Source organism: Suricata suricatta, chromosome 9, assembly GCF_006229205.1.
Source record: "Suricata suricatta isolate VVHF042 chromosome 9, meerkat_22Aug2017_6uvM2_HiC, whole genome shotgun sequence".
NCBI classification, from domain to species: domain Eukaryota; kingdom Metazoa; phylum Chordata; class Mammalia; order Carnivora; family Herpestidae; genus Suricata; species Suricata suricatta.
The window spans coordinates 87993771-88010746 of NC_043708.1; the positions used below are offsets into that span (position 1 = coordinate 87993771).

At 38.5% G+C, this 16976-nt stretch overlaps 1 protein-coding gene across 1 annotated transcript in view; it reads right to left on the bottom strand.

Moving 5' to 3' along the window:
• CEP152 (centrosomal protein 152) overlaps window positions 1–16976 on the bottom strand; it is an 84478-nt gene that overhangs the window by 44834 nt on the left and 22668 nt on the right. The window contains exons 9-12 of the mRNA XM_029952512.1: window positions 16583–16783; window positions 11662–11809; window positions 9966–10057; window positions 8967–9130 (exon numbers count right to left, since the gene is read on the bottom strand). Of these exons, the coding sequence (XP_029808372.1) occupies window positions 8967–9130; window positions 9966–10057; window positions 11662–11809; window positions 16583–16783 (605 nt within the window). The remainder of the gene's footprint in view (window positions 1–8966; window positions 9131–9965; window positions 10058–11661; window positions 11810–16582; window positions 16784–16976) is intronic.

Sequence of the window (16976 nt, forward strand, 5' to 3'; positions counted from 1 at the left end):
AAAACCTAAGCATCAATTTTATAAGAATTGTGTAAAAACCTAAAGATAAAAACCCAAACAATCTTGAGAGACTACAATAGATTTAAGCAGATGAAAAGACACGCTATATTCTTGGATAAGAGAATTCAACATCATAAAAATATCAACTCTCCTTAGGTTAATGTATATGGTCAATGTGATCTTAATAAAAATACTGTCAGGATTTTTTTTTCTGGAGTAAAACAAGTTTAATTATAAAATTCATTTGAAGATGTGAACAAGCAAGAGTAAGCAGAAAACCCCTAACAAGACAGCAATTCCAGAGAGATGTTAAAGCTAAAGTATAAGGCAAAGAATCAAAGCTTCTAGAAAGCAGCATACCATAACAGGGAAGGTTTCGTAAAGAGAACTTAAAAAACACTAACCATGAAGACTGATCAATTTGACTAAAGTTTTAAAAACCTCCATCATCAAAAGACAAATTCAGAGGTTAAAAAGTGAGAAGACAATTATAATACATATAACCTTCAAAAAATTCATATCCTGGAAAGATATTAAAGAAGAAAGAAATCCTACAAATCAACAGAACATGCACACACACATTTAAAAACTGAGGAAGGACATCAGTAAGTCATACACACAGGCACACACTAATAAACACAATAAAGATGGGTTTTTCAATGCAGCTCAATCTCATTAATAATTCAAGATGTGAATTAAAACCACAATAAACTATCATTACCCGTTAAATGGCTAAAAGTAAAAACCTGAAAATATCAAGTGTTAGCAAAGAGAAACAGCAACTATGCCTGTCATAAACTTCTGGTGGGGATGTACGTTGGCACAACTCCTTTGGAAAAGTTTGGCATTACCTATTAAAGTTGCAACACATATACTATAAGCAATCATACTTCTAAGTATATATATCCAACAAAAATGTATGTACATTGTACTAGGAAGTAATATTAATAATCTATGGTCAGTAGATTGAAAAATAAACTGGAATATTCATACAAATCAAAGACATGCATATCTATATTTATATAAATGAATGAGCTACAGCTAAATGCTACACCATGAGTCTCACAACAAGATGTTAAGTGAAAAAAGTCTAAAGAACACTTTTGTCTTTGAAAACCCCACAGCTAACATTCATGCTTAATGGAGAATGAATGCTTCCCCATAAGTATGAGGAGCAGAGCAAGAATATCTGCTCTTACCACTTCTATTCAACATTGTACTACAGATTCTAGCTGGAGCAGTTAGTCAAGAAAAAAATAAAAGGCATTTAGATTGGAAAGACATACAATGATCTCTATTTTCAGGTGACATGATCCTATATATAAAAAAACCCTAAGGAACCCACTAAAAAACTAGCCGAACTAAACTAACAAGCAATGTGTCAGGATACAAGATCAACATATAAAATCAACTTGTACCTCTGTACACTAGTAATTAACCACCTGAAAATAAAATTAAGAAAATTATCCAGCAAAAGTATAGGCAAGAGAATAATATACCTAAGAGTAGATTTCATAGAAGTATATGACTAGTACCCTGAAAACCACAAAAATATAAAACACTTCAGTAGTACACTGAAAGAAATTAAACAAGACCTAAAAAAAAAAAAAAATGGAAAGACATCCTGTGTTCAAGAATCAGAACCCAACATTGGTAAGATTGCAATATTCCCCCTAAATTGATCTACAGACTATATGCAACCCCAATCAAAATCCCAGCTGGTGTCTTTGTAGAAATTGACAAACTGATACTAAAACCTATATAGAAATGCAAGAGACCCAGAATAGCCCAATCAACCTTTAAGAAGACAAAGTTGAAAGATTCATACTTCCCAGTTTCAAAACTTACTACAAAGCTACATCAAGACAGTAAGGCACTGGCATAAGGACAGACATACAGATCCGTAGAATACAACTGAGAGCCCAGAAATAAACCCTCACATTTACAGTCAATTGATTTTTGCCAAGGATGTCAAAACCATTTTGGTGGTGGGACAACTGGATACCCACATGCAAAAGAATGAAGTTCTCTACCACATTATACAGCAGAAACTAATTCAAAATGAATACAAGACCTAATGTAAGAGATTAAGCTTAGAAGAAAACATAGGTATAAATCTTCAAGACCTTGGATTAGAGAATGGCTTCTTAAATAATCAAAAGCACAAGCAACCAAAGTTTAAAAAAAAAGGTAACTTGAACTTCATAAAAGTAAGACTTTTGGGCTTCAAAGGATGCTATCAAGAAAGTGAAAAGAAAAAAAAAAGAAAGTGAAAAGACAACCCACAGGAGAAAATACTTGCAAATCATATATCTGACAAGGGACTTGTATTCAGAATATATAAAGAACTCTTAAAAGCAATAAAAGGAACCCAATTTTAAAATGGGCAAAAGATTGGAAGAGATCTCTCCAAAGAAGATATACAAATGGCCAATAAACACAGTAAAAAGATGTTCAACATAGTTAGCCATCAGACAAAACCTACATCATTAGCAAATTGAAGCCAAATAGCAAGTATGGGCAGAGATATTAAAAAATTGGAACCTTCATATACCGCTAGAGGGAATGTAAAATGGTTCACCCACAGTATAACTATTTTTTGAAATGCTAAACATATATTTATCACATCACTCAGTAATTCCACTCCCAGATATACAGCTGACCCTTGAATAATATGGGTTTGAAATGCATGGGACCACTCACATGTGGATTTTTTCTGGTACAGTATAATACTGTAAACATATTTTCTTATGATTATCTCAGCATTTTCTTTTCTATAGCTAACTTTAATGTAAGAATACAGCATATAATATATGTAACATACAAAATATGAGTTAACCAATGGTTTACGTTATTGTTAAGGTTTCTAGTCAACAGTAGGCTATTAGCTATTAAGTTTTTGGAAAGTCAAAGTCATATGCAGATTCTCAACTGCACAGCAGGTCGGAGCCTCTAAGTCCTGCACTGATCAACGATCGACTGTACCTATAAGAGAAATGAAAACTTATATCCACATGAATTTGTCCACAAATGTTCCTAGCAGAATTATTCATAATAGCCAAAAAGTAGAAATAACTCAAATAAATGTCCATCAGCTGATGAATGAATGAGTAAATTATGATATATATTCTCACAATGGAATATTCTTTGGCTACAAAATGGAATGATGACATATGCTGCAATGTGGATGAACCTTGAAAGCATGTGCTCAGTAAAAGGCAGTTATGAAACACCACATACCACGTGGCTGCACTGTAATTTCACATACTCCATGATTCCATTTAAGTGAAATGTACAGAATAGGCAAATCCATAAGTAAAAAGTGGATTAGTGATTGCCTGCAGCCGTGAGGACAAGAAGGAGTAATAGGGAATGACTGATAATAGTTACAGGGTTTCTTTCTGGGGATGTTGAAATGTTCCAAATTAGGCTGTGGTAACAGTTGCACAACTCTGAATACGAAACACCACTGAACTGTATACTTCAAATGGGTAAATTTCATGGTATTTTAAATATATCTCAATATGGGACACCTGGGTGGCTCAGTCGGTTAAGCATCTGACTTCAGCTCAGGTCATGATCTCACGGTTCATGGGTTCGAGACCTACATCAGGTTCTGTGCTGGCAGCTCAGAGCCTGGAGCCTGTTTCAGATTTTGTGTCTCCCTCTCTCGGCCTCTCCCCTGTTCGTATTCTGTCTCTCTGTCTCAAAAATAAATAACCATTTAAAAAAATTTTAAAAATAAATATATCTCAATAAAATTACCGAAGAAAAAATAATATCTAATGTATGAGTTCCCTTTATACAAAGGCAATCTGAATCTATAGGTTTAGGTAGGAATAATTACGTCTTACAAGAAAACAAAAAAACCAGAAAACAATTGCTGTAGCAGGGAGAATAGTAGGTAACTTCACGGTTATGACTGGAAAGAGACCTATGAACAGCTGCTACCAGAGTTGATTCCCAGGTGGTGGCTCCACAGGCATTCACTTTAAAATCATTCGTTAAGCTACACACTTACGTTCCACGCATTTTCTCAATTTTAAAAGGTTTAAAAAGTAAAACAAAACTATAAAAATTACTAGAGAAATACCGTCAAGAAATCAGACAGAGTGAGTGATGGATCTAACTACATAAAAATTTTAAACAGGAGAAGTGATAACTCTAAAAACTGGCTAGGATACTCCGAAACAGGCACTGCCACGTGATGTGGGTGATAAGCAAACCACAGAGCTGCAACATGGATCAGAAACCCCAAATATGTGCACACGTCTCAGTGAAGATACTCACCCACATCTCAAGGAACTAAAGATGTGGACAGAGACCTGACTACAAACAAGCTTGTGATAATAATGATATTGCACTACTTATAAAGAAAAAAATTAAACACTGTATTACTAAAATATAGTTCCTTCATCTACATATCCATTAGTAAATATGTTTAATATGTAAATAATTTAATTAATATGAAATCTAGAGATTTCAGAATATGCTAAGTTAAAAGATACATTATAAAACAATACATTCAATATTTTATCTTTTAGAAATACACAACCCAGATCATGTGGAAGTTATACACCAAAATGTTACAAGTTGTTTTCTTCTTGGGAGGTGAAGTAAGATTGTGTTCCTTTTAATTTTCTTCTGTTTTCTGAATCTATATTTTCCAATTTTTCCAAAATAAAGAAGAAAGTTACTTTTGAAAAGAAATAAATAGTTTATAGGATGTGCCCTGACTATGAGGGGACGAAAATGGAACCTCATCTCTGGTCTTCCTCCACAAAACCCATGAGCAAAACACAATCATAAAAGAAACATCAAAGTCCAAGAAGGGGTTCCTACAAAACACTTGGCAGGTATTTCTCAAAACTGTCCGGGTCAGCAAAAACAAGGAAAGTTAAGAGGAACCTAAGGAAATAGGACCCCTAACGCGGCACCCTGGATGCAATCCTGGGACAGAAAAAGGACATCAGGTAAAAACTGAGGACATCTAAATAAACTATGGGCATTAGTTAACAAGAATGTATTAATATTAGCTCATTAATTGTAAAAAAAAAAAAAAGGTAGCATGCTGGTATAAGACGTTAACAGAGGAAAATGGGTGTAGAGCATAGGGAAACTCTTTGTACTAGTATTTCTGGTAATCTAAAACTGTTCTAAAAAACTAAAAGGTAGTTCTAAAAGAAAGAAATAATAGTATCTGAGTTTAATTTTTGCTGTTTTTTGGTTTCAGGTGATTCTAAATGAAATGTTAAGATACACATATATTATGGATACACACACACACACACACACACACACACACACACACACACACACACACTTACCCAGAGAGACAAAGAATGAACAATATATTAGGGGTTTTTTTAGGTATTATAAAAGGAGTTCCTTGCAATACACTACATACGTATCAACACACACAACTTTTGTAGACGTTATGTCCTGTAAATATGGCTGGATAGATCTCATCTACTTAAATGACTTCTACTCACACAGAAATACAATTACATAAAAAATATAAAATATATTACAATGCATTTTCCTGTGCTATATAAGATGTGAATTTTTAGCAGCACGCTTATTTTGCCACAGGTAACAAAGTGGGCACCCCTGATTTCTTTTCTTACTGAACGCTGACCACTGAAATAGCACATCATGTACTCCTAGAGGGAGCCAAGTCAGAGAGCAGAGAAAAGCACTTGCTAAAATAATTTTCTCTTCTTTCCCAAAAGGGAAAAAATCAGCAGTGGTGACCAGGCCTGCTGAGTCCTGTGGAAGTCGGTTCCCCTAAGTCCAAATAAACTGTGGTCCCTTAAGAAGCCTGCTGAGAAGACCAAAGGGAAAAGGCATTCCACTTGTTAAATGTTTATTATTTGAGCTTCGCAGCCAACTATAATAAGGGAGAGGGAAGCTGTCTGCAAACAGCATGCAGATTTAGCTACTCAAATTCCATGAATGTGAAATAGAACACTGAAGCTAAACCCTTAAAATTTACTAGGCAGTAGCTTGAGGGAGGTGGTAGTTGAGAATAAAAGCTTGGAGCCACGAATATTTGGGTCAGTGATTTGAAAGCAGCTCAAGTCAGCAAAGAACTAAAGTTCTCGGCACGGGGAAAACTGTGGCTTACTCTTGTTCTAAGAATCACAATCCAGCAGAGAAAAGGTATAAATCTCTTCTCTCCTAGATCTCCTCTCACTTTGATCTAAAAATGAATATTTTTACTTTTTTTGCTCAAATTCTTGTTTGGGTGATAGGAGGGAAGACTACAAGCTAAACCTCTTGCGTATCGTGAGCGTCCCTGAGTGTCTGTCCTCCAGCTGCATCTCAACAACCACTCACTCCGCGCTCAGGAGCGGCAACCCTTTTACTAGGACAGTGACGTGGCTATGCTAGTGACATGAGGTCTCGGGTTGGTTATCTACAGGCATGCGCTTTACTCTACCACAGGACTGTGATTATGAGCATGAATTAAATACAAAGGGCAGAAGCAAAATACATTAAGCGTCATGATGAAGTAGATCTACTCGGAAAAACATACATTATTTTTACATAATATATATATGTATTATTTCCCACATTCCCAGATTATTTATAACACAGAACTGGAGAAAACTCTTTTTTGACATGAACTAAATCTTTAGTCCTCTAAAATATAGGACATAAAGAAGAAGGAAGAGTAAAAAGGTTTGTCATGTACATATGACAGATTTACAGGATGGTACAGTTTGGGGCTCAAGTACTGGTCCTGCTGCTAACAGTCAGTCCTCTCGGGCAAGAGAGTTCAGCTTTGGAGCTCCAGTTTTCCCCAATCCTAAAATGAAATTATAGATCTGATGTTCCCCCAAGATTGAGGTGAGGACCAAAACTTTTTATGAAGTATATGTTGATTTAAAAGAGAATTAATATGAAAACTGGATCAATGGTATACTTTAACCAATCATCTATTAAAAAATAATAGCAGTAGCTATCCACGATTAAATGCATAGTGGGTGCAAGAACATTTTATGGAAGGTCATTTATATCCATTGCTTATTTTAATCTTCATTTTAACCCCCAAGAAATATCTATAATCCATTTAATAGAAAAAGCCTGATAAGAAAACAGGCTCAGAAAAGCCAAGGAACCTGTCCCAGATCACAAAGCTAGTGCTGAATGGCAAAACTACAAATCAAAACAAAACCTGGACCTACAGACCCTGCTCCTTCCACTAGCCATTCGGAATTAATCCGGCATGAACAGGAAATAAGGCATTCACCGCAGCAAATTTTCCAGATGACTACATTTTAACTTCAAAATTGTATGTAAATCTGTCTAAAAATCATAGCACACGCATCCTGTTTCTTCCATAACTCGAGATCATGACTGTGGACGTTGGGAGGTAGACCGCAGCTGGAGTTCCTGTCCTCTTCTTGCTAAGCTGAGCTACCTGACTGAAACCCTGGTAGTCCCTCTCCCAATCCCCTTCCCCAGCTACTCTGCAGCCAGGAACTCAGATAACTCCTGGGATCCCAACAAATCTAAGTCAGTCAGGCCCTGGGGTGAAAGCCTGAAGGTGGTTCATGCTAAATACACCACACACTCTAGTTTCGCTATTTGCTTTCCAGCTTCCTTCTAGATTGTAGCTGTGATCTGTCAAGATGAGGGTCCCTATCGACTGATGGCCAGATAAATGGAGTCTTATTAAACTAAGTTAACCTCTCGTTTCACCGTATTATCCGATCACTTTAGATTTCAATTTTCTAAATATCATCTTACTCGTTTTGAAAAGAAGATCGTACTATTTACATACTTCTAAAACCTATTAACATACTTTTAAAACCCTTCAGGAGATTCGTATGCTTGTATTTAGTTGCAGGGTACCTGAAACACAACAGGTAGTAAACACTGACGAAACCTAGTCTGGAACTATAAATTCAACAGCGATCGTGTGGCATCTGAATGCATTGAAGGAAGGCATTCCTTAGCCTACATACAATCTGTTCCAAATGTCCATCGTTCATGTTTATCCCACACCAGGATTAGGAATGACTGGATAAATGCCTCTCAGTACATCAGGGTGACATTTAGCACCCAGCACTTAGTGGCCCATGAGTATGTCTCCCTCTCCTGGTACAGGCAAATCGTAAGCTCCCTGTAGGCAGGGAGAGGTTGTACTCTACTCCCAGAGCCTTGCACAGCACGCTTCCCAGACCGCAGGGTCTCGACAAGGTACATCCTGTCCTTCATTCATGTGTTAAGTGTTTAATGGAACCAAAATGTGTTCCTCTTCGACCACCCCACTCCTTCCCGCCACGAGTTCCAGGAAGGAATGATAAGACACTCCCTGCCATGAGATTGCTAAAGAATCTGTGTCCAGCAGAGGTATAAAAGACAGAATCCCTACTCTAAAAGTAAGTTCTCAGTAACATTCCTAGGGAAAATGAATGCTTATATTCTCATCTGCCATTGACAAATGCTGCCTACCCGCCTTCGATACACAGTATGAATAAAAATAATGTCCTTGCCTAAATAACAAAATAGACCCATAACCTCAGTTGCAGAACTTACTCTTTGTGTTTTAACTTTAATCATTTTTACCTTACTACCTTACTAAGGGCAATAGTTGAGGTTTCTGTTCATTTTGATTCAGACATTTACACTTCATCAGAAATGACTGACCCACACTGTCCCACATTCAAGAACCCTTAGTCAGCTCACCATTTCATGCCTTGTGCCACTTATTGACATGTATCATCAGTATTATTAATGCAGGTTCTTCTACGTAACCTATTTTTTTTAATGTTTATTTTGAGAGAGAAAGAGAGAGAAGGAGAGAGAGAATCCCAAGCAGGCTCCACTGTCAGCACAGAGCCCGCCACAGGGCTCGATCCCACCATGACATCATGACCTGAGCCAAAATCAAGAGTTGGATGCTTAACCAACTCAGCCACCCAGGTGCCCCATACGGTAAACTATTTTCTTAATACCTCTTCACTTTGGATTTTTTCCAGTTGACTTTTTTAATACCCAAATCCACATATGATTCAGTGAGTTCTATATTTAATTCTCCTTCTGAGTCACTTGGAAGTATTCCTAATTTTGCAGCAGATTCATAGAGTGAAATTTCATCTTTTAGTTCTGTTAATTCTTCCTAAAACACAAAATGTTTGAGAATTATTTTCCAATATGAAGGAATCAGTCATCCCTCTGTGCTTCAAAGTTCATCGTAACAATCAACAGAAACCAGACATGCTTCTTCACATACCTTATTAACATACGTTACAAATGACTTTAAAATAATGCTGCTGAGAACATAGGTGTACGAGGAAAATACGGAAGTCTGTAACTTGAGAAAGGCCAGCACACATCAGGTTCTCAAGTACACGGACTGACCAGACGTATAAATGAATGAGAGAGCAAATCTAAGTGGTTTCTCTCACGCCTCCTGTGCTCACATTATGTCCTCCACAAAAAGTGTCTGTCCTGTGAGCTGAGAAACTGACGGCAGCACTTTTTGGCTTTCTAGAGCACGGAACGGCCTGGTCTGCCAAGAACGTGTTGTACTTGACTCTGCCGGTGGGAAAAGGCAAAATGCGTCTTTCCAGCAGAGGTAATACTGGAACTCTTCCTCCAGTGGAAAATTTAAGTCGCGCTGGGGGAGGATGTGAGGGAACTGCAGCTACACTGCGGGTTTCCCACACCTGTAGATCCACTTATCCCTGCGACATCCCAGTAAACGAAAGGACACACCATGTGAAGGAGGGGACAGGCAGACGGACAGGAGGGGGCCAGGCCCTCGCTCTGCAGTCAAGAAAGACCTGGGCTTGACTAGCTCACTGTGTGGGTGAGACCGTGGATGACTCTCATTGTCTGGCCTGGAGACAGTCCGACCACCTCCTTCAGAGAAATCCAAGGTCCAGAAAAATGATGGTAAGCACTGCCTCACTCCGTTACCCACAGAGTCTCTTCCAAGTGGCAACACTCACTTGCAAAGTCTTGTTCATGTTTTCACTCATAGCATGTGCTTTTTGTGCTTGCTGCAGCTGGAATCGGAGCTGAGCCACCTGCTGTACTGAGCCTGAGGGTGAAAATCGAACACACCAAAGGTGAAGGGACGAAGTACCTATGATATACAGAAGAACTTGACTCCACTGAGGCTACAGAAGGTGGAGTTCTGCTTCATTAGCTTTGTATTACCTTTCAAGAAGGACAGAGGTACAGCCAGTGGGACCCAGATGGCACAGGCATCTCTGAGACATGCCCACACATTTAGTGTGGCTCCTCATAGGACCCTGGGAGGCTGAAGGCCTGGACTACCGTGACCTTGCCATGAATCGAATCAGCCACGTCCACAGACCTTAACACTCCAGGAGTCCTTTAATAGGAACATAACATTCCAACTCGCAGAAAGCCAAAACAAAAATTCTTTGGAACCCGTAGCTACCCTCTAATAAGAAAACTACATCTTGCTGCCTTAAGCTTCTTTCAAAATGCTTTTATTTCCACCACTCCCACCTCCACAAGTGAAAAAAGCATCTTAGGGCTATGTTTCGGAAACTTTGGTAACCTAATGTTTTAAATGTACTAGGGGAGACTCCCATTTAAAAGGGACGTTACTGGACTTCCTCAAAAGAAAATGAGCATCTGGGAAATGGTTAAGCAAAGTAATGATGGCATATTATGCAACTAAAGAAAATCATATTTCAAAGCCTTTAATGGCAAGGAAAAAGGCTCACTAAATAATGCCACGTGAAACAAAAGGGTACAAAACTGAAGCGGGAGGGGGAACCCAGAGTATGAGGCAAATTTCACCCCCATCAAAACATACCCACACACATATTTTGATAGTCTTTAACTTTAGTACTTCCAACTTTTGAATAAGCTACTTTTATACACATTGTACTAACAGCTTGAATTGGCTTTACGTGCCAAAGTGTGACTTTCGTATGTCGGTTATGAATAACCACTGAGCTTTCTTCACAGTGGGAGCTACTTACCAGTAAACAGGACAATTTTGTCTGTATAGGAGTGTTTGCAGAAACATGTGATTATTTTATTGCCCTCAACTCTAATATTCTATAAAAATTAGTAAGAAAAAACCTACCTGCTGAACCTAATGATAAGAAGCATGTCCCAGACTTAATACCATGGAAACCAAATGAGGAATTTTAAGCATGACAAAAATATAACTCACTAGCTTCAACTGACCAGGTAAGTGAGAGGAAAAAAGTTAATGAGGTTTCACAAAACAGTAGAAATACATGATCAGGCTAAGTCTAATACGCAATATATAATGGAATATCGTAATCATTTTTACTTTTCATGGACAGAACATATCCTCCTAACACAGACCTTTTTGTTCAGTTTTCATACATTCAGCTTTGGTATGTTTTCAAAAACGCGCTATGTGCAGAAGGAAGAAATTACCTATGTATGTGTGTTCAATTTCATTTGAGTGAAATATATTCAAACATTGACAATAGTTATCTCTGCGTAATGGGATTACTGGTCATTTTTATTTGTGACTTTGCACATTATACATATACAATAACAACATTTGAAAAATTGTCACTAATGGTCTTTCCGCCTTTCTGGATGGTTAGAATTCATGGATCCTACTACGTTCTCTCTGCATATTATGCTAACCTCCGTGGAGACAAGAGCCCACCCTGGACAACCCACCTGAGTGCAAGAAGTCGGCACACTGCTTCTGACTCTCCTCTAGACTTCTCGTCAATCTGTTAATGATCTCGGTCTTTTCTAATTTGATTGCTTCTTGATTCCTCTCCAATTGTCTCACTTGATCTTTCAAATGACAACAAAGATCTTCCTAAACAGAAAATGTATTTGAGAAGTCATTTCATGATCCGTTACTAGATATTAAACAAATATGATACACAACTGGATTGTAAGTCAGATATAAAATCATCACAAGCAGCATCACCTCTTTAACAACGTTAAGTGCACAGGAGTGGGAGGAGTTACAACAAACTTGTATGATCTTGAGTGAGTCATCAACTTCTCCATCTGTTTTTTTCCTTTGGAATTATGCTAATAAAGGTTAAAATTCAATGATTTCTAAAGTCCCTTCTGTTCTATAATCACAAGACACTGATATTCTGAAATTAGATTTTATTCAAGCCAACGAAAATGCAGTAGACTTCTACTTGCATTTTACACTGTCAGTATAAATGTATGTACTCATATTTAGGCAGACCACTTTGAACCATGGAATCTGTATCCCACAACAGGAAGGATGCAGATAAATACATGGAAATTCACTCTATTCTAAACAGCCAAAAGTTCATTCTACTCTGAGTAGCCAAAAATAATCTCTTCCTCTTCTGAACCTTTTAGATTTAATCTGTTTCTCTTTTTCTTTCTACCTTTTACATGTCTTATTTTTCTTAATAAATTCTCCTTGAAGATACCCTATGCAATGCCTTGCACATAGTGAGTGCTATGAAAACAAACAAAACAAAACCTTAAAAAATAAATGACAAAAAGACCCAGACAGAACAAATGTGTGTGCGCGTGTGGGTGGATGCAGGCGCACGCATGCATTGATGTGTGTCGCTGTATGGGGATATGTAGAAAATGCAGAGCACGTACATAATAAATTCAAGTTTCTTCCAAATGAAAAATGTGTTTGGGAGTAGTAAGCCATGGGAGTCCCAAGCCCAGGTAGAAGAAATCATCATTTCTCATTCTAAAAAGACTAAACAGGCTGAATTCCACACAAATAGCAGAGCATGAGACAGCCAGGAGTAAATTAAGGTAAATGGTTAAAGTTACCTGAAAAAGCCTTAAGAAAGTAAGTTGTAATGAAGACTTTGAAGCAGACAGAAGGCATTTTAGGGCCTGATCCACAGGATAACGTAAAGCCCAATAACGCCTCTAGAATACTAACACGAGGGACACCTCCTAAGGATACTGACAGCATCGTCAAGGAAAGAGACTCTCAAGTCTCCTATTTTAGCTTAAAAATTAATGTGAATTTTGCATTCTATTTCATAATGTAGTCATGTTTGCTTTAAATTTTTTCTACCAAATTTTTGAGCAAAACGAAGCTTCTGGAAACTGCTCCATGTTTATTCAACAGTGCAAACCTCTTGGCACTGCTGCTAATTCCCAGGCCAGCTTGACCAGCATGGCTCCCAAGTGCCAAAAGACCATGGCCAACACACTGAATGGGCTAATGTGTGTGTGAGAAGGGCTGGGGTGACAATTAACATTTACTTATGTGCTGGGGAGGCTAGTTATTCTTACAAGAGACTGAGAACCGGCAAAAAGTTCAAGAAAAGATATTAAAAAAAACATATAAAGAAAAGGCCAACTGTAGCAATAACTTGACTATATGAACAATCAACTAAACCAGGGTGTCTCCTGTCGACAAGTTCAGGGAACCAATTACACTCAGAAACTTGTGTAAACACCAAGAAAAGAACAAAACATGGTTCTATGTTTTCCATGAGTAGCTTGAGTAAGAACATTCAGCTCAAGATGGGTAAAGGCAGACATCCCTTAAGACTGAACAAGACAAGAGTGGTTGGTGATAAATAGTAGGAAATGGAGCTGAACAGATTTCTAGTGCATGGAAAATTAGAATTGGGCCACACACACACACAGGTCTGTGGCAACCTCTTAGCCAAGACAACGTGTTTAACGTGGAGCCTTTAAATCTAACATTAAAGAAAGTAGACCAGGAGAAAGTCATGACGTAGAAACCAAAGTCAACAACTTCACCCAAAGCGGCAAATTTCAGGAAGACCGGAATGAAGAAAGGTGTTCTATCATCAAGGAGATAATCCAAGATCTTAACCCTACCTTCAGAGAGCTCAGAACACGACACCTCCATGAACGGGAGAGCCAGAAGACAGAAAGGTCCCGGAGAAGGTTTGCTGTTAGAGAGTTCTGTCACTGAAGGAGCACTGAGCTCAAGAAGCCCTCCCTCATCTGCTCTGTCACAGTAGAAACCCTAAGACGAACTCAGCCATAGTAACAAGAACTGTTATATGTTGAGATTGTGAACCACACTTTTTACCTATAAAAGATGATGGCTTAAGGAAAGCACAAATTAAAGATATAATTTTACAAGCTATATAATATTTCTCAAAAGATAGTAGCTACAACAGACATTTTAAGAAAAAAACCTCAACCACATCATAGATTGCTACCCCTCCCACTCCATGCAATCAGACAGTCCCTGCGTTGCATATACTGTCTTTCAAAATATAATATTATTTAACATATAATTAATATGCATTAAAGCCTGTTTACATCCTGATTGTTTAGCTGTTGTTTAATAGAAGTTTGCTGAGCAGATAAAATAATACGGTTATCACACAAATGTAGTCCTTTCCCACCAAGAACAAGTTTTTCATAAAGCAGTGAAGTTTTAACCTTTTGCAAGGGGAAGCACGAGCCTCTTAGAAAATCTGAATGAGTTTGTGGGTCTTCTCAAACAAAACTGCATATCATCAACACCCACAAGAAAACCATTCCCACAATCTGAGATTCATCAAAGCCCTGGAGCCTCGGCATGATCGGCCTCAGGGGGCACCAGGTTAAAAGTGTGTGTGCCTCGCACAACGTACTATGTGTGAACGTCCACTGCTACCACTGTCCACGCACGGCACACAGCATGAGGGACACAGCCGTGTGTAACTGCGCGAGAGCTGCCCAGAACCTAGAAGCTGGCAAACTGATTCAACTTCATCTGCTAAATTAGTCAGTATTTTGTACCTGGCTACTATTTTCCAAGAGTTGTTTTACTTTCCTTGGTAATACGCTGCATGGAGTACAGGAACAGGTTTATCTGAAAGGGAAATCTTGCACACCTCTTAGATGAACTTTTATACAGAAAAAGAGGGCAAGGGACAAAATGCAGAATGTACGTACGGTTCAGAGTTACTATAAGAAAATCTAAATCAATCCTCTCTGTTGGAACACACTCATCCAGTTTTCTGGTTATAAACAGACACTCCCTAGCTCCTGGTTTATCTTTACGGCACCTCTCCAACTAGGACTCTCAATTTGGATTCTGAGATCATGCAGATCGCCCTTTTATTGTAAATGTTGCTGAGACCATTGGTCCCAAATTGACGGCACAAAAGAAATACCCCAAGAAACATTCCCAAAATGAAAAGCTATAAGCATTTTGGAGTCATCCCTTTGCAAAGAAGTCTGCAATTATATCCATAGGCAAACATCAGTGTTATGGTCTGCTTAAAAAAATAAAAACAGTCGCAAAACGTAGCAGTGGAAAAGACCTTAATCAACCACTTCAACTTATGATTCAGGAGTTGGAAGCCTGGTCAGCACAGAATCAAGACTTTGTTCTGTGTACTGGTCCGGGGTCCTTCTGCTGAAGCAGGTTGGGGTGTGGTGAAAACAGAAAATGGACCGGGCACAGGGCGTGAACGCAGCAAGAGTCTCTTCCAGCCCTCCTCTGGGTAACTGTGTCGAAGTCAGCAGGGACTGGAGAGACCCTCAACCCTGCAGGGAAAAACCACCAGAGTCCACCCCTCTCATCATCCAAGGAGGACCACTGTCCAAGTCCAACTAGCTCTAATGCTACTAACACAAACACAGCCAAATTAAATAAAACGACATCTCAGATGCCATGTGCTGAAATATTATACCAAGACTTTTCAATAGTTTGGGATAGTCTTTGTCTTTCCCCACGTATCCTCCACACCAATCAAACCCACAATATCTTTCTATATTTAAAAAAAGCATATTTAGGAAAATAAATCTAATAAAAACTCTAATAAATGCATATTAAAATAAAGTAAGATGGTATGCAATTATTATTGGCAATAATGCAATCTTCTGTAGTTTGACCCAAATCATGGAAAAATTCAGTCAGCTGTATAAACATGAAATAACAAACCAAATCAGGATGGATTTAAAAGTGTGTTGGAGTTCACTATACCCTCCCATCTTACTTTTCTGCTCTTCCTCATTGGGTTACATTAATTCTGGAATTACATGAAGAAAATTGCACTCTGAAATTTTATTTATTCAAGTGATTACCTCAGGTTTGGGAGCATAAGCAAACTCACGATCTGACTCACCCTGAGCTTACATATTATTCACGTTGGGGCAAAAATAATACAAACTGTGAGAGAGGCTCAGACTTTCTTCCTTACTTTGTTTATTGCACGATTCTCAAAAATTAACTCTTCTCCCAAGAACCGCTTCTAGACAATGTTTACTGACAGGTTAATTACCTAAGAAAGGCATTCTACTGGTTAAGCTCCCAGGACAACTTCTCAAGTTCAGGCCAGCTCCTAGAGCACTCTCCTTTTCAGTCTGGATTTACTCTACAGCAATCATTATGTATAAACACTCTATAAATAAAGGACTAGAAGTAGGAGAATTGAGAAAGTACTAACCAATCCTATAAGAGAAAAAAAATTTCCAAAATCATGTCTGCAGGGCATATTCATAGGTTACAAATCTTTGGCTCTTAAGTTTTACTCACAAACACCTGCTGCGAAGATCCAAAATCTCCGTATGAAGAACCACAAAGTATCAGTTACGAAAAATAACCAGCTTTACTTGTTAATGACAGTGGCCCATGTGAGCTCATCCCAACCTGCTCCTTGAGCGCAGTGACTGTAGCATCCAGCTTCCTTTGCAAGGCCGCCACTTGCTCCTCATACTTCTTCGTGAGGCCCGTAACAATGCTGTCGTGCTGCTCTCTCGCTCGCTGGAGTGACTCAGAATGATGGAGGTCCAGCAGCTGCTGCTTCAGGCTTTCCAGAGCCATTTCCGTCGTTCTGGACTTCTTAACCATCTAGCAGGTACACACAGAACATCCATGTTTACAGGGTTTTGACTCTGTGCTCTCTTTCTGGACTTTAAAACTCAACCATCCTTTAAGGAGAACAGGGAAGAAAGGGTCTCCCTATGGTGGCTCTAGTACCTTAAGACTTTCTTAGGTCTTGGAAACATCACTGGTCACTGGAAACATCACTCACTGAGAAAAA